A 22903-nucleotide genomic window follows, 5' to 3' on the forward strand; every position below is an offset into this window, starting at 1 on the left:
GAACTTAATTTTTTAAATTAAAGTAGGCAAGTAATTTAAGAACAAATTCTTTATTTACAATGACTGCATAGGAACAGTGGGTTAACTGCCTTGTTTAGGGGCAGAATGACAGATGACAGCTCTGGGATTCGATCTAGCAACCTTTCGGTTACTGGCCCAATGCTCTAACCACTAGGCTACCTGCTGCCCCAATTTATATTCCCCCCAGAGGAAAATTATTGAGAGAAATTGGTAGAATTGTCTATAACATTTTTTTTTTTTTAAGTACAAGAGATACATTACACACAGAAGAATGCTGGAGCTCCTACAATCAGAAAGGGGTCAGTTAAGTGCTTGTTGTAAAAACGTAATGCCTTTTAACAGATTTGTGATATAACATGATCACTAAACTCTCAATTGTTGGAATCAAGTTGTATGGATTTCTCTTCATTAATCTAGAATGATCAGAGTTCTGCATGACCTGAAATTCAACATTTTATATTGATGTGATAAACATCTTAAGGCTAGCACACACACCATCTCTCCCATGTAAGATGAAAGCAATGGAATGAATCTGCCAATTTATAGATTAGAATTACACTGACGATCATATTTACATAAATGGGCTCCACTGGGGACCATGACACGAACACAAAATGAATGCTGTGATGTCAGTAGGGAAAAAGGCATGGTCTATGTATGAATGCAGTCCAGCACTGAACGTAGAGATGTAAAGCTTGAATTGTTTTAAATTCTTTGTTAATCATAATACCAAAGTCTGAAATGACTGTCAAAGTAATGCAAGGACTAGGGCTTTACAATAATGGTGAAATATTTGAGAAATGTTGGCTAAGTGGGTTAAAATGTTCCTAGGAGTTGCAGAGGGTGCACAGAGGGACGTGTCAAAAGTGTTTTTCATATTAAAAATACAATTGATTGTAATTTCCATATTGTCTATTAAAGAGCACTTCATTTGATATAACAGGCTTTTAAATGTCTGTGTGCACAATTTCTACTAAAAACATCAAAGGGATGCAAAAGGCAGTAATTTTATGAAATGATCCTACTGCAGTCGATTTGCATGTCAAACACCTGTCAGAGGACACCTATTATGTAGCCTATCCCGATGGATTATTTGGAGAGTTGATTGCCGACGAGCAGCACTATACAAATAGCCTAAGTAAAGTTAAGAATAGCCTACATGTTTATTTTCTATAAGCATATATGGCCTACCATTTTCATTAGATTTTTGGGTAATGAATCATAATACCGAAGGTGATTATATAAATTATACTAGATTCAATTAGCAGACAGTTTTGAGACATAAAGGCCTTAAATACGATCCTAATGCTAAAAGTAACAGTATCTGTTAAAAGGTTAAAGGTGCTTTGTGGGTGGAGGGAGGGAGGGAGGTGTGGAGGGGCGGATGGATGGGGGAATGAGGGGATGGGGTTGTACTGTTTTTCTGTTTTCATATCTGAAAATCTATAAATAAAGTGCAACAACAAAAAAGTTCAAGGTGAATAACTACAAGTTCTACATAGTTTCTGAAATAATTTAAGTTAAAAGAAGTCCTGAATTCTGATCGCAATAAATTATTAGGTAATTTAATGCAATTTAAGAGGGAAAGGGTTGGTTTCCCTTTGTTGCTGGATCTTGTGAGCCCATTGTATATTTGTTAGGTGTGGGATGAAGGGTTGAGGAACTGTTGCTGATTGGGACAGTGTGATTACAATGCCAGTGAGCTCTCTCTTCAATGGGGATATACCGCTTGCTAAAACACTTCCAGCACTGTTTAGATAGGATGTATACCATCTCCGAGACATTCAGTGCAATACACAATATGGACGTACAGCCCATGATGTAGAGGAAGACCATCTTCTCAGTGGCTTTGGAGATGTAGCAGTCTACGGTGTTAGGGCAAGGGTCCAGGCTGCAGCGAAGCAGTCTGGGAACGTCAAAGCCACTGTAGAGGAAGTAGAAGGCCAGGAGGGAGCCTACCTCGAAGGTAGTCTTGAAGACGAGGCTGAGGATATAGGTGCAGAGCAGACCTCCGTCAATCCTACCTTTGTCCTCATACAGCTTCTTGCCATGCCTGCTCTCCCTGTTCTCACGGTAGGCCACGTGTAGAGCCACCAACAGGGATGGAGTGGACACCATGATGAGCTGGAGGGCCCACAGGCGGATCTGGGAGATGGGGAAGAAATGGTCGAAGCACACGTTCTCACAGCCAGGCTGCTGGGTGTTGCAGACAAAGTCATTGTGCTCGTCCTTCCAGACCTGCTCAGCAGCCGCCACGTACACCAGGATGCGGAAGATGAAGACGATGGAGAGCCAGATGCGGCCGATGACTGTGGAGTACTTGTTTACCCCACTCAGGACGTTCTCCAGAAACCCCCAGTTTGACATCTCTCTGATTACATGAGCCTGTGGAGAAGGGAGAAACTGTAGATATGGGGCTCTGTCCCAAATGGAACCAATATTATTCCCTACATAGTGCACTACTTTTGACCAGACTGTTCAAAAGAAATGCACTATGTTGTAGAGAATAGGGTGCCATTTGTGACACAAGGACACAACCCTGTAGATACAAGGCCAATACTAAATTCTGCCTGTTATGATGAAGAGGGCATCATCTGACAATATAAATATATTCCAATCATACATTGCCCTTAGGAGGCTACATTTCTATATTCACCATTCTCTCCACTATAAATAGTAACAGGTATTATTGTTTATACTTGTTACACTGTAGGCTACTTGTAAACATGACAGTGTAATAAGGACAATGTAGTGCAGTGTTATCAAATTAACATTTATTTTGATAGCAAATTAATGGAAAGGGCAAATATCATGTTGATAACAAATCTGCGTAGGCTATAATTACTGAGGAAGGAATATCTTCTTTATTACGCTTTTACAATGACAACATCTGCTGGTTCTGTGTTTCCTGAGTAGCAGTACAGTAGCATGACATCATGTATAAATTAAGTCGTATTTTACAAAAACAGAAAGCTTCTATTTTTACAATTGCTCTCCAGTGAATAAACGCAATTGATTAACTAATTTATTTCAAGTAGCCTAGGCTATCAAAACTGTGATGGTGCGCATTTTCCAATATAATAGGCTAACCCTATTTTAAGAACACTATTATGTTCAGACAAATACAATATTAAAAGAAAATACAATAATTAACTCACCGATTATAAACAGGCTATTCCAGTTTTTTTCTGCTTGTGTTATGTGTTTGGGTGCTAATTTTCCGATGCTGGCTACTGCAGTCGATTTGCTCGTCGAACACACCTGTCTGAGAGGCCACACCTATTTTGTACCCAGAGGGCTTGTTTGGATAGTCTATTGCAGGCGAGCAGCACTATACAAATACCATAAGTATAGTTAAATATACCCTGTAGGCTATGTGTATTTTTATATTAGCCTATGTCCTATAATTGGTTTTATTAGATTGTTGGTTAGGTTTAAGATGAAAGACTGTTTCTGAAAGGTTTAAAAAAAGAAAAAAAAGAAAGTGAAAGCATCTTGTATTTAACACTATAGTATGTCTATTTTCAATATGCTTTAAAGCCTGTAGCTACCATTCATGAGTCGCTATGTGCATTGATTCATCTGTCGTCAACCGTACAGTTTGTTCTGGGACAGACAGCGTCACTATGGTCACATTAAACACTGAACCTGTCACCCGGGTAGGATATATAAGTCCATGAGTTCATGTTGCGTTGCTGAACGAATAAAAATATATAGAATTGTATCTAAGTTCAATTATTATTTTAATGTCCCTTGCAAATGTTGAGTTCTTTGTAGCTATATTGGTCATGAATTACAACTTGTGCCATGCATTTTTTATAGGTATTTCAGGTGTCCTATGACTTGAGTGGTGGTAATGGATAGGCTCACCTTTCCCCATGTTCAAGGCTAGCAAGCTATTACACTTTTTTTTCTGAATTCGGGGAAACCACGTTCATATAAAATCGTTTATGATGGGTGTCTTGTATACTGTAAGCAAAATGCCAAACCAAGGGTCTGACTAACTGTGACTGAAATGCTACTGACTTGCCTTGTTAATTAAATAAAGGTTCAATTAAAAAAATAAAAAAAAACATAGTGTAGCCTACTCCATCCACAAGGTGGCGCTCTACTATTATAAGGACGTTACTATTATAACATGCAAACAATGTGTTTTTTCTTGGAGTTCGTTGACTGTTAGCCATGACTTCCGAAACAAGTGGACGCGTTGTTGTGGATGCGCTATTGGTCGTTCCAAATGTTTTCCATCATTAATAGTGTTTCCTCAAACGCGTTGCACTTCTTTATACAGTAAATGTAAACCTTATCCATCTCCTCAACTAGTTGCACAATGGCATATGGAAGCGGTAAGGAGGCTCCGAAAGAAGGGGACTTCAGGATGCCTGGCCTTAGAGGAGCGAAGACCACCACGCTTTTCCGATCTGTCAACCCTGAGCTCACCGTTAGACCCGTAAGGCCTAACTCACTGGTCACAATTATATTACGGACAATGAGTCTGCTTGTTCATCGGTATCGTCTGTTATATTGTCGATGCAAATTGTGTTTCCTTTACAGAACAAGCCAGTGATGGCATTTGGACTTGTTACAATGTCCTTGTGTGTGGGCTACCTGGGATACCTTCATGCCACCAAAGAGAACGACCCGCAGCTGTATGAAGTTATTGACAGTGAAGGGGAGGAAAACGTGTAAATGGGACTGATCAAATCAGATGTGCAATATATCCTGAACATTATTGTGGTAAAAATGGCTTTGCCTGAAAGCACTGGATCTATGTAATGACGATGGTTATTAAATATTGTTACAATTAGGCAATAGCTCTTGGATTAATTTATGAAACTATTGAAATAACAATTTACCATAGAGTAAGGGTAAGAATGTAAAACTCATAAAAGCATATTGAGCAATTAGCATCAAGCAAGGAGCTGAATACATAGAAAACTGAAAACTGACGATAGTATTGTAACGACCCTGGGTTTATAAGCGCGGATATCGACTCTGCCGCATGAGTATGCTTTTGAGGCACGGTCGATAGCGCACTGGACTTCGGGCTAGAAAGTCGAGGGTTCGAGACCTGCTCCCTGCTGTTTCATTACAGTATCTTCTGAAGGGGGGAGTTTTGTTAAGAGCCTCCGCAGACACTTCGCTTTAAATGTTAACACTCATCTCTTGCGGTGCGGTAATGTAAACAAGGAATGTATATTTCATATTAGCAGCATAAACAAACATTTATAAACAAAAGTTTAAATGACTACACACCTTTGTAGGTTTAGGGTTCCCACACGACCACATTTCCAAATTACAGGGCTTTTTTTAAACGGAAAACAAGAGTGAAATACCTTTGCAAATGATATTTACGTGTCTCTTAACACTGTAAACGGCAGATGGACGCCACAAACGTGTTGTCACTGAAAAATAGGGTTGGCTGCAACTGTTGTTAAAACAGGTTAAAACAGTATGCCGCAAGTGTGTATTTTGCATTTGTGGAATTATTTTGATATGAAAGTAGAGTACCGCAATTGAGAATCGATTTATGTTAGATGGAGTTACTTTAGGCACCATTATTGGGCTTAGGAGCTGACCAGTGCGAAAACAGCCCCAGTAATTGGAATGTCTCTCAATGAGCCACGTGCGTTCCAAATAGCATCACAATTGATTATTATTTTTCCTGGCACATGCATTTGGAGTCATAAATTCTTAGTTGTTTTCTTCAGCAAGGAAACCTTTTTAGTACTTCCAACAAATCTCTGTGACTAGATTTGATTAAAGCAAGATATCCCGCCCCATGGGGTGAGTCAAAGCTACAATAATTACGTGCTTTGTGAGGTCCACTGTAAAAGCTAAAATGGACACACTCAAAGAGCAATGGAAACGCAACGTGGGAACCCTCAAAGCTTCACAGCATCCTGCCACTCTATCTAAAGGAGGTCATAGATGCACTGCAAGAAAGCGAGAGCCCACAAGCTGTGCTCTCACAGCTTTGTATGGAGACCCAATGAAAGAGCTGAAGCAGTTGAGTACTCACTCAAACATCATTGGTATGCCCACTCCTCCTTTACTACATCCATTCCATGTATCAATGGTAGCAGCCTGTAACAGATGTTTAAGTGACTGTGTCACATTGAATTGCAGATATAGGAGAAAATATACACCAGTATTACATGACAGAGTTTCAAAAAGAGAAGGAGGAGTGTATTAGAGGTGCTACTGAGAAGGCGTGGGGCAAGGTACAAAAATGTGCTGCTTTTTGTTGTTGAACATTGCGTTAGGTCTGGACTGCAATACATTGCAAGAGGTTTTGTTAATGATAAGTCTTGCTTTCAGGCTGACATGGAAATTGAGAAAATAGTGTTACAGACACTTCAGTGGGCCAGAAAGGAGAGGGAGCTCTTGAGGAGGAAAGTGGAAAATGCAAACTCTTATTTGCAGGTATGAGGACACTTATCAAAGGAAAACAATTGTCATTTGTACATGTCTATAGACATGTACAAATTGATAGAGTAGCCTACTATATCAATTGTTTTATAAAAAGCTGTAGACCCACAATTGCCATGATGCTCAGAGCTTTTAATAGAGTGTAGGGTTGGCTATGTGTAAGCCTATGTAATCAATTGAATTGCCTCATGACATCCTCAGGATACCTTGGTTGAGTATGATATCAAAACAAAGCGCAAGGTCAGGTCCGACATTAAGAAACTGCGCAAACGAAACGAAGAGAGGGCCTCTCAGGAGATCCGAAGGGCCATAGAGAAGATAGCCCAGCGGCACGCTAAGAGTGTTGTGAGAACCCGAAGAGAAGAGGAACAAACTACTGCACACGCTGCCACTATCTTGGAGATGTTGGTAGACATATGTGATCAGAGTGATAGCTACAGTATTTAAAAAGCAGCTCATGGGTGTAAATTGGTGTAATGAGTGAGATTTGTGTGCTTTTTATAGTCATAGTTTTCTAGCTTGGTTGCCTGTCTGTTTTTGCCATCTTGGAATTTTCGTGGCAAACATGCTTGGCTTGACAATGATGACAACGGAGGAGTAGGCAAAATCTCAAAAGGATCTGTGACCGGCTAATGATTTTCCTACTGTGGTTCACAAACTCATTATGTGATATGTTTACAACAGGGACTTCATGCTGCAACCGGAGGATGCGAAGACTGTGGCCAGCAAGAAAAAAGATGAGGTACTGGTGGAAGTGAGGGCAGTGATGATATCCAGCATCACTGGCAACATCGAGAAAACCCGAAGGGAGGAGATGGATATTGCCCAACGCAACATAGACAAGGCGGAGGGGCGGTACAAGGCAGAACTAACTACCTTGAAGGAGTCAACACAAGCACTGGAGACTCTGCTGGACAAGACCATCAGGGACCTCCGTACAGCTGTAGCCGATAAGCAAGTATATATGGATGACCTGGAAGAAACAAGGGCAGCATTTCAACATTTCATCAATCAGCAGTTTAAAGAATTGAAGCCTGATCAAGCTGACTTTATCCTACCATCAAAGAAATGTACAGGTTGAATGACAAGTGAACGAATAGAAGCCCAGAAAAGCATGCTCTCTTTGGCTCATCACAATTGGTCAACTAATAAATCTGATTATCCACATGCTATTTGTTTGTGTAATAATTGCAGTACTTTTGTCTGTTTGATATCTGATCGTGTGATTATGCCAGGCATCACAAGTACCTGTCATATAGGCAGGTCACATGTTGATTTCAACAACAAAACTCTGGTAGGTGAAAGTGAATTACATAATCTGTAATGCCAGGAATGATTTACGTTCTCATTAGGTTGAACTGTGTTACATCTCTTTGAAATAATCTGTGCGTGTCATTTATTGTTCAATGGTTTATTTTATTACCATTGCATGATCATGAATCTCAAAATAATAAAATATAAATACAGCATTGCATAGATTGCCATCAATTCACAGACTGTTCACATTTAGGCGTCTCTCCATCTCTATCTTTCCCCGCCCTCCGATATTTGAAGTTATAAATGAGGGCTTGCAGCTTCCACTCAATGGAATTGCTCAACCGCATGATACTCTGTTCGGAATGAACTCAATATGGCGGAAACAAGTGAAGTAGATCCCAGGTCTCTTGTCCAACCGACACTCAAATATAATGCTGTCTTTTAGATTGTTTAGTTAGGAAATATGAGAGGATCGAATCTAAATATTTTTTTTGCATTCCGGCAGGAAAAATAACAACGAAAGCTTCAACATTTGGAAAGGACTGTGAGAACCTCACAATGAGCCACCGCCAAGCAACAGGTAACATTCGAGTCAAGTGCACGCTGCAGCGTGAGAATTTGTTACATATTTACGAAGTTATTATGATGTTGCAATCTAATATCACGTGTTATGGTAGCGCTTTGTGTTTGTGGTAAATTAAGTGTGTAAAATGTGCTTGCAAATAAGCTCTGTTCTGATGTATTGTAGTGAGGGTAGTTTTGCTACTTATTGGCTGCAGTTGGGTTGGTTGGGTGGGGAGGGGGATTGGAAGGCGCCGGACGCTCTGGTTTCTAAGGTTAGTGGAAAAACACCGATGAAATTGTACCCAGGCATGTTTCTAATGTAAATATTCGTTTCGCACAAATACTTTCAGAATTCCAAGGGGCCTCCCCCTCCCTTCCGCTGCCTCCAGATCATGTGTTGAACTCGGGAGCAGTAGTTTTCCCTGGTAGGCTATAATAAACACTCGATTCATTATTTGTATGTTACAATGTGCAAAATGTAACAAAACAATAACAAATCATGAACTGTAACAATGTGCGCATGAAATGATTGTATTTCTGTCAACAGGTGCCTTTGATCAGCATGGATGTCCTCTGGTTCTGTTCCCTGTGGATTCTCATGGCAGTCTTTCAGATCTAAGCAAATCTGAAGTGGTTGACTTCATACACTACTTTCTCTGTTTGTACAAGTATGTACCTACAATGTAATGTGTTTTTTGTTTTGTTTTTTTAAAAGATGTCTATTTTAAGATTGTTCAACTGGAAGTCATGTTGAGCCTTACTGATGCCACTTTGTTTTTTAGTAAGAAACAGGAGAAGGAGAGCTTGGTTTCAGTTGTGGCTGATTTGAGACAAGCCACTCTTAATACAACAAGGTTCATCGCTGAAACACTTCTTCTCCTTGAGGTATCTATTCTATCATTTTGCAAAAAAACATCCATATTTTGAATAATTTGAGGCAACATTTCATATTTTGTACAGACAAGGATTTAATGTTTTAGATGGCTTGTAGGCATTGCTTTACAGTAATGGTCATAGTTAGTTCTTAAAGTAGTGTTATTTAGTACACCTCAATCCACTTTTGCACAATTAAAAATAATAAGTTGATTATGTCTTGGAAGTGTTGACAGTGAGTCTCCGTTTTTTGTATTGCTGTGCCCAGTTCAACCACAATGTTGTTGTAAAGCACTTCATAGCTCCACCTCGGATTGGCCTTTCTGCTACTCCTAGCTCATTAAGTGTTCTTGTCTGATGTTGCTCTTTAGGGCATAATGCGAAGTGCGTCACTTCCTGCTTGGATGATGGTTATGGGCTAAAATACTGTGGCGGGTAGGGAGATCACATGCTGGATCATATGCCTTCAGTTATTTATTAAGCTCTAGTGGAATTGTATGAGGAATTGCATTATCTGAGCTTAATTGGTTAAGGTGTTTGGAAATCTGCCATACAATTCAGTGGTCTGTGGCTCTTTGTCTGATTACATATCATTTTGACAATCAAATGGTAGACTCTTCATGTCCACAAGCATACTAATGTGTACATTTGATTTATTCATTTTTGATAATGGTGCAGTGAGTCTTCATGTCAGTTTGTCCTCATTTGTCATGGCCACTGACAGAACCGTGGTGCTCACTAAAATTCCAAATCGGGGAAGACATTTGTGTGCCCCACCCAAGTTGTACTACTAGGTGTGTGATTTTGACTTGTCATTAATTAATATTGATAAAAGTGTAACATTAATTTCTCGCCCCATCTAGCTTCATAGGAGGACAGTGCACACTGTATACATAATTCAACCGAAAAAGAAAGATGTTCTGAAACTATTGTTGAAACTGCTGGTACCATCAAAGTCTTATGTTGCTCTCTTTAAGGTAAGATGGGTTCTCTGTCTTCACCTTTCATATTGTGTGTGTGGGGTGTGTCTAAACATCCTTTTAATACCAACAGAGAGTTCTACTGAAAGCGGTCTTTGACCTTTCCAACTACATTGATAGAAGCCAGTTGACTGCATCTTTAGGCGGCTACCTGGTTTACTGTCATCGGAGTTGGGTTACCTTTGTCAAGGTTTGTTTCTTACAATCAAATACACAGACTGTTGTCATTTCATCCTGTGGTATTTTGCTTATTGGTCAAGTGGAAAGTTATGCCAGCTGTAAAATGCTTGTGTCCATTCATTGGCATGTAATCTCACCAGAATTCTCATGAGTTTTCTTTCAAAGAATTCCATTGACTACTAGCGTCACAACTCGTTCTGTAAAATAATCACACTGGACTTTTCTCATGATAAATCTTAGGCAGTACATGACTAGTCATGTCGTGCGTGTAATGTGATCTTCTTAAAAGGACAGTCTTGTTTGCCACAGCGAGCTTTGGCAATAGATGATCTTAGGATCAGTCATAACTCCACTAATAGTTTTAATACACGGCAGCATTGTCCTCCTTTCCCCGTCAGGGGTCAAAGGACGACCTCACTGCCGCCCATCCTCTGCTTTTGATTTGTTGCCTGTCTTAAGGATGAAATGAATAGGAGAACTCTGCTTTCAATCCAAGCTATTTTCTTATTTTTTCCACTAGTGAATATCTGTGGTAGATTCATTAACTGAATCTATCTGGAGAGATGAGTGTGCAGTTAGTGACTCAACGGTGTCTGTGGGTAGAGATTTTTCATTTGCGAATCCATTCATGAGTTTCAGTGATGTGGCCCCTGACCCATTGTTACCTTGGTGAAGCTTGCGCAATTGCAGAGTGCAATCAGTGGACCTCATTACCAAGTGAAAGGCGGCCTCCTCTCGCCATTTGATCATATTCACTCATCTTTGACTGGGTATTCACCCATGTTGACTATTCATTAGTACTGCTGAGGGCAGTCTGTTTTGAGATGCTATGTTTTCTGTTACAATGTTGTGCTGTTACAGTAACTAAATGGACATTCTTGGTAGATTGAGTAGATGAGCATAGTTTGTTGTAGATTTTGGTTGTCTTTTGCCTATTGGTTGGTGGTTGTACAACTTTGACAAGCATGTGAATAATGCTTTTTTGATGCAACAGGATTTACTTAATTTTTCTTTCTACTTCATCTCACCCTCATTATCCTTCTAACTAGCTTCTTGGACTGTTTATGTAGGAGATAGATGGCTTTGTTCAGGAGTTTCTCTCGGTGGTCCAGAGGCTCCCGTCCTCCATCTCCACCCTGCAGACCCTCTCCAGACAGCCTGTCCCCTCTGCCTTCACTGAGCTGAAGGCCTTCTGTTACACCAACGAGGCCAAGTTCCATATGCTTCGGCGGTAAGAGACTCCGTTTTCACCATTGGGCTCTCATTCAGTTGGACATAACAAATGCCTACTTTGGGTAGTACATGTGTAAGCCGAGTTGCTCTACACATAAATCTGCTGTACATATGCACACTTTCTAAGTGCTTTTAATGGCTTAAGTTACCTGCCTAAAGTTGCAACTCCTTTTGAAGGATTTCCTTGACTATTTCCTTGAATCTATGGACTCTTGTGCCCCTGCAAAGGCTGAGTGACTGCATATTATGTACAGAGGACATGAACTCTACTATCCTTGTGGTGTGTAGGGAGCTGGGGTTGGATGAGCTGCTAAGGCACTGTGAGTGTGTGGTGGAGAAGATGCGCTACCCTGAGAAGAACTCGTGCTATCAGGCTATGGTCGGGACAGCCCTCTTCACCAACACAGCCTTCGACATGCTGCAGAACTACAGCAGGTACTTTACTGTGTGGTAGGCACAGACACTGCTGATGAAGTAAATGTAGGCAGGCTGGCATTTAGCGTTTTCCTTAGGAGTAAGGTGTGCATTTTATTTGTTTTTGAAGTATAGACTTGCATATTTGACACTGAATTACTTTCTATCTAGACAAATCTGTCAATTGCTAGATATTATGCAAGTAATGTACACAGAACTGTTCTATTTCAAGGTTCATAGTATTCTGCTACATTGAGTCTTTTCCCCAGGTTGAAGGTATCTTATTGTTGTCTTTGTTGACAGGATAACTGTGGCTGTGGAAAAAATTGAGTTGCTGTGGCAACAGGCCTTTTCCAAGGCCCACCTCCAGCTACAGGTCTTCCAGCTGCGTAATGAGGCACAGCAGGTTTGTTATAATACATAACAACAATTACTCTAAAATGTTGTTAATTAGGGCACAAAACAAAAAAACATTTTAAAATGCTTTGCAACTGAAAACAAAAATTGGTCTTTAGTCCAGTCCTTTCCTGTTTGTCAGTTCTTCCATTTGGTGCCTAATGAACATGACCCAGTTGTCTTGCTTTTTTCCATTTTCAGAGGCTTATTTAAATGTTTAATTATTTTGCTTTATTTATCTCCACTTGCAGTTAACAGAACAGATTAAAAGCCTTCAGAAAGAGAAGCTCCAGCCTTACAGAATAGAGATCTCTAAAGATGCCAGAAGGGCTGAGATGTTAACGTCAGAATTCGAGGCATCGATCTATACCCCTGCCATGGTAAATCTAGGCTACTCTGATATTTTCCTCCTAAGATTGGTGCATTGCCGTATTCGAGCTGCTGTATGGATCCTTAATGACACAGCGGTGGTTTGTCCTCCCTCTTGTCAGGCCCTGGTTCGCTGTTCTGAAGATGTGATCCACACATTAGCTGAGGTTCTGCCTCCTGGTGATGTCCAGACCAGGGAAGAGTGGGTGCAGGATCTGGACAGACTGAAGGAGAACTTCCACGCTGCTGTAGAGCTCCCTCATCAGACCCTCCGAGCAGTCTCTGACTTCTACCACTACTACAGAAAGGTAGTTGTCCACTTGCACTAATGTCTTATGATACCTGATTGTGCATGCCAACTTTTTATATTATACTGAAGTGGTGATGTAATTGAAATAGACCACAATTAGAAATTCTTGAAATGACAACATTTTACATGTTTAGCTCCTTTGATGTGCATGTGGTTTGTGTTGTGGTTAGACATTATCAATTTAATCTGATGTCATGAACTCAATTTCTTTCATCTCAACAGGCCAATAGTTGGTACAACATAGTCCTGTGTGAGAACTTTCTCCAAGACCTTCTGTGGGGTGTGAACTATGACCCCCTCCCCAGGCGGCGCAACCCGCTGGAGATGCCTGTCCCTGTGTGGAGGCAGGCAGTCTGTGACTTCCTGAGAAACAACCCCTCCCCGGACATGGAGGAGCTGGTCCAGCTTGCTCACCTGGCCAACGTCATCCCTGACGCCCACCTACAGCAGACTGGCAAACAGCTATCACAAAGGTGAGAAACTACTGTTGCATAATACTGTTTTTTACCACAGTGCGATTTGAAATGCTTTAGGAGGGTATTAACTACAGACTTCCGTAGGTACACTACTCAAAAAAATAAAGGGAACACTAAAATAACACATCCTAGATCTGAATGAATGAAATATTCTTCTTAAATACTTTTTTCTTTACATAGTTGAATGTGCTGACAACAAAATCACACAAATTATCAATGGAAATCAAATTTATCAACCCATGGAGGTCTGGATTTGGAGTCACACTGAAAATTAGTGGAAAACCACACTACAGGCTGATCCAACTTTGATGCAAGTGTGTGTGGCTTCCACGTGCCTGTATGACCTCCCTACAATGCCTGGGCATGCTCCTGATGAGGTGGCGGATGGTCTCCTGAGGGATCTCCTCCCAGACGTGGACTAAAGCATCCGCCAACTCCTGGACAGTCTGTGGTGCATGGATGGATGGAGCGCTGTGGTGCATTGGTGGATGGAGCGAGACATGATGTCCCAGATTTGCTCAATTGGATTCAGGTCTGGGGAATAAGCGGGCCAGTCCATAGCATCAATGCCTTCCTCTTGCAGGAACTGCTGACACACTCCAGCCACATGAGGTCTTACATTAGGAGGAACCCAGGGCCAACCGCACCAGCATATGGTCTCAAAAGGGGTCTGAGGATCTCATCTCGGTACCTAATGGCAGTCAGGGTACCTCTGGCGAGCACATGGAGGGCTGTGCGGCCCCCCAAAGAAATGCCACCCCACACCATGACTGACCCACCGCCAAACCGGTCATGCTGGAGGATGTTGCAGGCAGCAGAACGTTCTCCACTGCGTCTCCAGACTGTCACGTCTGTCACATGTGCTCAGTGTGAACCTGCTTTAATCTGTGAAGAGCACAGGGCGCCAGTGGCGAATTTGCCAATCTTGGTGTTCTCTGGCAAATGAAAAACGTCCTGCACGGTGTTGGGCTGTAAGCACAACCCCCACCTGTAGACGTCGTGCCCTCATACCACCCTCATGGAGTCTGTTTCTGACCGTTTGGGCAGACACATGCACATTTGTGGCCTGCTGGAGGTCATTTTGCAGGGCTCTGGCAGTGCTCCTCCTGCTCTTCCTTGCACAAAGGCGGAGGTAGCGGTCCTGCTGCTGGGTTGTTGCCCTCCTACGGCCTCCTCCACGTCTCCTGATGTACTGGCCTGTCTCCTGGTAGCGCCTCCATGCTCTGGACACTACCCTGACAGACACAGCAAACCTTCTTGCCACAGCTCGCATTGATGTGCCATCCTGGATGAGCTGCACTACCTGAGCAACTTGTGTGGGTTGTAGACTCCGTCTCATGCTACCACTAGAGTGAAAGCACCGCCAGCATTCAAAAGTGACCAAAACATCAGCCAGGAAGCATAGGAACTGAGAAGTGGTATGTGGTCCCCACCTGCAGAACCACTCCTTTATTGGGGGTGTCTTGCTAATTGCCTATAATTTCCACCTGTTGTCTATTCCATTTGCACAACAGCATGTGAAATTTATTGTCAATCAGTGTTGCTTCCTAAGGGGACAGTTTGATTTCAAAGAAGTGTGATTGACTTGGAGTTACATTGTTGTTTAAGTGTTCCCTTTATTTTTTTGAGCAGTGTATTTGATCTGGTGACTTATCACTGTTTTTGCTTTGACCCTGGCGCTTTCTTTCTTTCAGATGCATGAATCTGTGTAAACTTCTGACCTGTCCAGGTGTAGTACCTATCAACGACCTCCAGTCGGCGCTGCAGTGGCAGTATGAGTTTCTGAGAGCCAGCCACAGGGAAGGACCTAGGCCACACACTAACCTGGCTGTAGGCAGAGTACCTAAGGCCAGTCTCAACATTCCAGATGTGACGTTTAGTCACAGTAGAACCTCTGGTTCCAGATCTGACTGCCACACTAAGGACAACATGCACAGTCACGGCTCTCTCTCCAACCTCAAGCACCATCAGGCTCCTCTGGGTACGTCTCCCTCCAGTGCCGTCTCTGGGGGTGTGTCTGCTGTGGGGAAGCCTCCCTCCCTCAGCTCCTTTGACTCTGGCTTTGATGGAGCAGGAAGTGGCCACATGGAGACAGGAGCTGGGCGAGAGGGATGGGAGGGGCCGTCCAGGGTACCAGGCACCAGGGACTCAATCAGGCCCATCACCAGGCAGCCCAAGATCCACGAGGAGAACATCTCCAGCGTGTCTGACGTTGAGGAGCGCAGGGAGGATTTTGACTTTGGCTCCATGGGCAGCACCTCAAGGGCCAGCATTCAGATCATCCCAAAGATAACTGTGGACTCGATGCATTTTGAGATCAAGCTGAAGCGTTCGGCTACCCTGCCCCATAATCCATGGCTCAGTCTGCCTGTGGAAGACCTTGAGAACTCCTACACGGTCACCATCACTCAGAACCCATCACAGTCACCACAGTTGCGGGACGTTAAGAGCCCAAAACCTTCAGAGTGCTACCACCACAGTGACCAATTATCCAACTGGTCCAGAGACCAGCCCACACAGACGGAGGTACAAACCAACCCTGAGAGCAGAGGGGCACAACCCAGCGACAGTATCCTACAGGCACAGGACAGCTTTGATGACTCGGAACTGAGTGCCATTCGGGATCCCCTTTCAAGCACCATCACAGATGCAAGAGATGGGCCCAACTACACTGCAGAGAGCAGCCCCACTCTACTCTGGGATACGTATGACTTTCACAACCCCGAACAGGACAGCTGTGAAAGGTAATGACACATGCTCTTGTCTCCTGACATGGTCCTCATAGGTGCCCATTGTGCCTAGTAAACTATGAAAGCCAAAGCACTCATCTTGTTGCTGTTTGATGTTTGCAGGATAACCAGTTCCATGACTGAAGTCTCGTTAAATGACTGGGACCTGAAGGAGCAGGAGGGTCTCAGGAAGGTAGAGGAGATCTTGGACCGGGCAGCTGGAATACTAGAGGCATGTTGGTACAAATGTTAAATGGATTGTCTTCATGCCGATGCAATAAATGGTTTGGCTCCTCAGATTTGCACATTACTGGGATTGTTAATAGTGACCTTAACCTAGGGTTGTGAAATTCCAGGAACATTCAATAAATTCCCTGGTGTTCCAGAAATCCCAGATGGAGGATTCCCAGAATCAGGAGGGAATAAGCAGGAAATCAGAATTCTCTACCAGGATTTCTTGAAATCCAGGGAATTTTAGTTCCTGGAATTTTGCAGCCCTGCCTAAACCATGGCGTAGGCCAATAGCTTGCATTTGTAAACTCTTCTATAACTTAAAAACATTTTTTTTACAGGAGGAAGAGAATGTGATGGTACAGGAGCAGATGTTGGCTGTCCTTCTGAAGACTGAGAGCACGAGCAAACCGTGGGAATCATGGGGCAGTGAGGCGCAGGTAAGTGTGGTAGGTCATGATATAAATGTGTACCTCTAGGTCAGATGTGGATCATGGAACCATTTAAGCTGGTGAACTATGAACAAAGTAGCCCACTGTCCATACATTACAAATTGCATTCTATAAATGATTTATATATTTTTTCGCAATAACAAAATGCACTTGTCAACCAATTATCCCCCCCACCCCCCCCCCCCGGAGATTTGTAAGACAGTATTGTTTTTACAAGATTGAAAATAGATTTAATTTAATACAAGTTAAGTTTATTTTGTTTGGCGGACTTTAAATCGTACTAGATAATCAGCTGATGGGAATCTCCACTTTTATGTTTCTGTAATTAATAATAACAATGTTTTTGTTTTCTAGATGTCCTCCAGTGACCTTAAGGCACATGGTGTCCTGGGCCTTGATGACAGTCTTGCCTCTGCAGACACTGACAACCAGAGTGAATGCAGGTCACCAGAGGCAACTAGTGAAACTGTGGCCTCAGAACACAGCATGGGCCACAATGGACGGCTAACGGAGACTGGGTTGACTGGTCTGATGTGCCCTCAAAGCAGCAGGGGAGAGTTGCTGATGGAGCTGAGAGGACTGCATGTTCTGGATGAGCTCATCATGGAGGAGAACCTCAAGATCCACCAGCTTCGACGGGCTGAGAAGCAGTGCCTTGATGAAAAGCCCACTCAATCAGTGGTTTCCCGAAGTACGAGCAAGGAGAGGCAGGAGTTTCTATTAGAACTAGCGAGGGAGAAAAGGGAAGTGGAGGGGATGGAAAATAGCCTAGACAAAGAGATGACAAAAGAATGTCAACTCAAGAGGATGAGCAGAACCAGGAAAGTAGTGAAATGCTCAGTAATGGAAAGGACTTCAAAACTTAACTTGGAGGACTGTGCACTCTGTGATAATCTTATATCAGACAATAGGAGCCAACACCACAAAGTGAAGCACTTGCCATCCTTACCCCAACACTCCATAAACCTGGATCCTAATGAATTCCTCAGTATTACTGCAACCCCATGTCCAGAGTATGCCAAAACCCCTGTATCACAAACATGTGTTCAAAGTGTAAATGGTCATTCCCCACATGGTGACGTTAATATATCCGGCTGTGGTGATGCCATGGTAGTTGACACCCCCAGCCACTGTGATCTTACTGAGCACAATTCACAAGTTTTAACTCTACCACTCACTTCGGATCCCAATGAATCTATTGAAGAGGTTGGAATCCAAAGCCATGAGGGTACAGAGAAAGATGTAAGATCTGGGGAAGCCTTTCAAAGTTGCACACCAGAGACTACCTCCTTTATATGTGAAATGTGCCCTGAACATGGAGCATTTGACCAAGGGGCTAATGCCAACACCCCTGTGCCTAAACCAAGAAAGGCATCTGTTCCTGTGAATGATAAAGGTCAAGAACTCAAAATTCCAACCAAACCCATATATAGAACTCTCTGCCCTGATAGTGATTCCGACCCGAACCCTAGGCTCACACCGCAAGTTGCGCTCAATACTCACCCGAAGCCTAAAGAGCGAAACCTCAAACCTACAAACAGTTCTCCTAATCCTGTTCTGAGTCAAGATGTGAATGAACACAGAAGTGACAACAATGACAAACCCTTCTCTGATCAACAGGCATCCTTATGTAATGACCCTTTGGAGTTCCATGAACAGTCAACGCTAGGCGGCTGCTCTATGGGATCAACATTAACGCTTGTTGACTCTGACTGTGTTCAGATAGAAATCCACTGCTCCCAGAAATCTGAGGATGTGTTAACACATTTGGGGTCTAATTCTGAAGAGCTATCTTGTATGTCTGCTGAGGTAACATCTGGATCATGTGAACCAAGTGGAGCTGATAAGTGGAGAGAAGTAGATGTCCCTGATGGGTTTCAGAGGTGTGGTACTGCCAGGAGATCACCTGTCAATCAACCCAATCACCACATCCCCACCAGAGACGTAAGGCTTTAGTTAGACGTCCACATTATTCACCATAGACCTGATTTATTATACTTTATCTTTCGGTAAAATGTGAATTATTAGGCTTTATTTATTTTTTAGATGACCAATTTCAAGACCCCTATTGTGCTGGACACAGGGTCTGGTTTGATGAAAGCAGGATTTGCCGATCAGGACCTCCCGAATACGATATTCCCAAATATCATTGGGCTGCCAAAATACGAGGTAAGGCAACAGCCAAGTATGTGGCATCTATACTCTTGGGCTGTGTTGTTTTTCATCAAGTTACAGTCAGTCGTATTGGCCACCATGGCTTTCCCTATGTGCAGACTTTCTAATTTGCCATCAGGAAATAATGAATGGCTACTTGGAACGGGAGACCTATATTGGACATGAGGCTCAACATATGAGAGGAGTCCTGGCACTGAAGTATCCCATGAAGAACGGAATTATACGCAACTGGGATGAAATGGAAAAGGTTGGTGATATATTGTTGACCTTAATTTTATCCAATATTCTGTATGTGCTTTAATGGTGCGTTTGGGAGTACTGATGAAGCCATAGTATCAGACTGTGGTGGTTTTGACCTTTGACCTCACTGCTCAATTGACTGGTTTCAGATTTGGCACCACACATTCCAGCAGTTGCATGTGGAACCAGATGATCACCCTGTCCTACTGACCGAGGCAGCCATGAACCCACTGGAGATCCGTCAGCGCATGGTGGAACTCATGTTTGAGTGCTTCAATGTTCCACTCACCTACGTGGCCATGCAGGCGGTGCTGGCACTTTACGCAGCAGGGAGAACCACAGGTAAAACGAGCATGATTTATATACAAATATGTCTAGTCGGTTAACATATTTAAGGCAGTTGTATCCCAGAGTAGAGGACAGTATGCTTTCAAAGACCTGTTTAAAGCTAGAATATAAGACTGGTTACTATACATCTACTATTTGGTTGAATCATTTTGAATATGGCAGATAATCATTAGAGTATCTGTCTCCTACTAGGTGTAGTGTTTGACTCTGGGGATGGAGTGAGCCATAGTGTGCCAGTGTTTGAGGGATACTGTTTACCACACGCAGTGCAGCGCTGCACCTTGGCTGGCCATGATGTTACAATGCACCTTAAAAAGGTATTTGATATTAACGCATAATTATCTGTATGTATTTGGGACAGGGATTTGGTCTAAAACAATTAGTTCAAAATGATGATCACTTGAAAACAATGTCCATTGACTGTATTGTGTGCCACTGTCCTGTGTACCAGCTTCTGCAGGAGCAGGGGTTCTGCATGCACACTTCTGCTGAGATGGAGATTGTGAGGGAGATGAAGGAGAAATGCTGCCGGGTGTCTCAGGACTATGAATCTGAGCTAACCTGTGGAGGGTCGGCCAGCAGTGCGATGAATTACACCATGCCTGATGGCCAGGTTGTCCACCTCAGCACAGAGCGGTTCAGGTAACCATCTAACAGGGCCCCTGTATCCTCACTCTGAAGACTAAACACTCACCCTAATGAGTTTGGGTAATTAAGTGTTCTGCTTTGTCTGAGGTAATTGAGACTAAGAACTAAGTGTTTCCCTTTGCAAACAGTGCCATTTATTGTTCCGTTTTGATTATGGTGCTACCAAGTAAGCTTTTGGATAGCCACCAAGGGTTGGCTAAGATCTGTTAATCGGTGGCGTCTTCCATCCACAGGGCACCTGAGATTCTGTTTAAGCCAGAGCTGATTGGACGAGACCATTACGGGATGCATGAGAGTATTTTCAAGTCTATCCTTAGTTCAGACATTGACCTCCGGCGGAGTTTTTTGGGGAACATTGTCCTATCAGGTACATAGTTTTTGTTTTATTAGTTGCTGAATACTTGTCCACTCATCTGCCAATGTCTGAATGTATTTATTTCCCCTGTGAAGGTGGAAATACCCTGTTGGCTGGCCTGCCTGAGCGGCTTCAGAGTGAAATTAGAACCATGGTGCCTACAGACTTGGGGGAGTGTGTGCGGGTGACAAGCCCTAAGGACAGAGATTTCTCTGTATGGAGTGGAGGTGCAGTGCTGGCCAACTTGTCTTCCTTTGCCTCGGCCTGGATCAGCCAAGAGGAATACGAGGAATATGGCCCCCAGATTGTTTTCAGGAAGTGCTTCTGAGCTGGACTCGCCTGAAATGTATGGGTGCAAGTTGTTACACATGTGCAATAGAGTATAGTGCCTAGTTTCTATGTCTGTGCTTTTTAAACCTTTTTTTATCGTTTTCAATGGTGTTGTTTTTGTACTATGTCTTTCATTACTGATGTTCTGCACTGACACTTCCAACGATTTGGTACTTTGAGTGTGATATAAAATGTTTCTACTGTTGTCGGATCAGACAATACTTGAATGTTCTGTTTTATGCTTACTGTGGCAGAAATCCTGTCAAAGGAAGATTGACTTACTTTCTAGCTATCGTGCTTGTCATGAATCCCCTGATCAAGATCTGGCCTTATGTAAAGAAAGGTGACTGATTCTCCTCTGAATGACTCCTAAAAAAGAGTAACTGGGATGGGTGTGCCTCTTGAAATATTAGTGTGTTTTTCTACCCTTTTCTCCACTATTTTATTTTTAGGAATATGACAAAAGGCACTTGAACCAGGTATTTTGGTGATGGTAGGGAAACCTATCTATGTTTTATTTAAGGGCCCATTTTGAGCAATCTTTTCAGTTTCTGAGGAGCTACTACGACAATATCACGGCTCTAGCAAGGTCAATGACCAGAGCTGTATGTAATGCCCCCAATTTGAGTATAGTTTGTCGGTTCATTTTCCTATTTTAAGATGAGCTTTCTAAAGTTAATCTTGAAATTGTCTGTAAATATTTCTGTTTTTAAATTGGCTTTCTAAAGTTGTCTTGGAATAACTTAACCTAAAATGTCCACGTTACATTTTCTGTGTCCACTTGGTGAGATACTGTAGTTTTCCCTCCAAGACTTGTAGCTAAATCAATGCAGGTGAAGAGTTTAGTATGTTGATGCCACCATGCCTGAATGGTAGACTGACTGTTCATTTTACTTATCCATTTGAGTTTTCCTTCGGTCTTGAGTCTGCACTTAGTGTTGATTAGGGTTTACTTCATGTCCCAAGTATAAGGCCTATATTGCACAAGTCCTGAATTTAGTGTCATTATTCAGCTGTATACAATCACTGTTTATTGTGAATTGATCCTTAACATACATTTTTGTTTGATTGGGCCCTTGATTCAATGTACTAACAACCTCTATTCTTGACTGGTATGATTTGTTGGTTCACATTTATTTATTTTCATATTTGACTTTACATGTTTGTTCACAATATATTGACTTTTTTGACTTATGACTATTGAGTGATCTTTCAACTTTTATGAATGGGTCATATCTGACCTAAATGCATGGTTTTTCTAAGTATTTTGACAGAAAATACCTGAACTTGATGAGAATGTTGAGTTTTGTTTCATTGAGGCTACCTGTTAGCCATGTTGGCTATGCCCTTACCATTTTATTGCTTTCTTTGACTTCCTATGGATACTATGGACAAGCAATTGGCCTTATTAGTTTAAATAACTTATTTTGATCAACCCCATTGTATTTACAGTAGACTTACTAGTATCTAGTGTGATTCACTCATTACATAGCTGCCCTTTGATTTTGGCACGATTTTTGCTTGTTCTCTTCAATGTGTTTTTAAAACTGCCGTGTTTTTCTACTCTAAAGAAGTGGGGTTGCCTTGTGATCTTAATCACAGGTCTTTTTAAATGGAGGTCTGAAGCGTTCCCTGTGGGAAATGGAAAGGCCTTGAGGGCTGAAATTTGGAGAGGGATGAATAGTCGGCTCATTTGTTAGTTCTTGGTGGTCAGAGGTAGAATTGAAGTCCCAGCCTCTCGTTTTTGATAGTATATTCCATGCTCGAGTCTTGCTATGATTTACTTAAACCAAGTTGTATGTCAGGTCTGTTTTTTTAGAATAAATATTTTTATTTATCTGATTGTTGCATGTTTCCGTTACATCCTCCATAAAAATTACCTGCAAAGTA

The 22903-nt window shown here is 42.3% G+C and overlaps 3 protein-coding genes across 6 annotated transcripts; 2 read left to right on the plus strand and 1 right to left on the minus strand.

The window, feature by feature from the left end:
- Window positions 1-66: 66 nt before the first annotated feature.
- gjb7 (gap junction protein beta 7) lies at window positions 67-3398 on the minus strand. The gene is made up of 2 exons (XM_021611724.2): window positions 3180-3398; window positions 67-2406 (listed from the first exon to the last, which is right to left on the minus strand). The coding sequence occupies exon 2, from the start codon at window positions 2386-2388 to the stop codon at window positions 1597-1599; it is 792 nt and encodes a 263-aa protein (XP_021467399.2). The 5' UTR covers window positions 2389-2406; window positions 3180-3398; the 3' UTR covers window positions 67-1596.
- A 765-nt stretch (window positions 3399-4163) lies between these two features.
- On the plus strand, window positions 4164-7622 carry LOC110529493 (small integral membrane protein 8). 3 transcript variants are annotated; one of them, XM_036984887.1, is made up of 3 exons: window positions 4747-4758; window positions 6343-6447; window positions 7138-7622. In XM_036984887.1, the coding sequence occupies exons 2-3, from the start codon at window positions 6428-6430 to the stop codon at window positions 7532-7534; spliced, it is 417 nt and encodes a 138-aa protein (XP_036840782.1). In that variant the 5' UTR covers window positions 4747-4758; window positions 6343-6427; the 3' UTR covers window positions 7535-7622. The 3 variants fall into 3 exon arrangements, with proteins under 3 accessions (XP_021467405.1, XP_036840781.1, XP_036840782.1); XM_021611730.2 differs by lacking the exons at window positions 6343-6447; window positions 7138-7622 and adding an exon at window positions 4164-4471 and having other exon boundaries at window positions 4576-4835; XM_036984886.1 differs by lacking the exons at window positions 4747-4758; window positions 6343-6447 and adding an exon at window positions 4186-4471.
- Window positions 7623-7983: 361 nt separating this feature from the next.
- On the plus strand, window positions 7984-22850 carry LOC110529491. Of its 2 annotated transcripts, none has more exons than XM_021611726.2 (24): window positions 7984-8112; window positions 8216-8290; window positions 8625-8699; window positions 8822-8942; window positions 9057-9159; window positions 10011-10124; window positions 10201-10317; window positions 11378-11538; window positions 11829-11975; window positions 12258-12360; window positions 12602-12730; window positions 12842-13027; window positions 13252-13502; window positions 15200-16249; window positions 16358-16466; window positions 16807-16905; window positions 17272-18861; window positions 18964-19086; window positions 19211-19339; window positions 19482-19674; window positions 19873-19997; window positions 20132-20322; window positions 20562-20695; window positions 20779-22850. In XM_021611726.2, the coding sequence occupies exons 2-24, from the start codon at window positions 8269-8271 to the stop codon at window positions 21009-21011; spliced, it is 5505 nt and encodes a 1834-aa protein (XP_021467401.2). In that variant the 5' UTR covers window positions 7984-8112; window positions 8216-8268; the 3' UTR covers window positions 21012-22850. The 2 variants fall into 2 exon arrangements, with proteins under 2 accessions (XP_021467401.2, XP_036840780.1); XM_036984885.1 differs by having other exon boundaries at window positions 16358-16427; window positions 20779-21358.
- Window positions 22851-22903: the final 53 nt, after the last annotated feature.

This window comes from Oncorhynchus mykiss, chromosome 8 (assembly GCF_013265735.2).
Source record: "Oncorhynchus mykiss isolate Arlee chromosome 8, USDA_OmykA_1.1, whole genome shotgun sequence".
Lineage (NCBI taxonomy): Eukaryota > Metazoa > Chordata > Actinopteri > Salmoniformes > Salmonidae > Oncorhynchus > Oncorhynchus mykiss.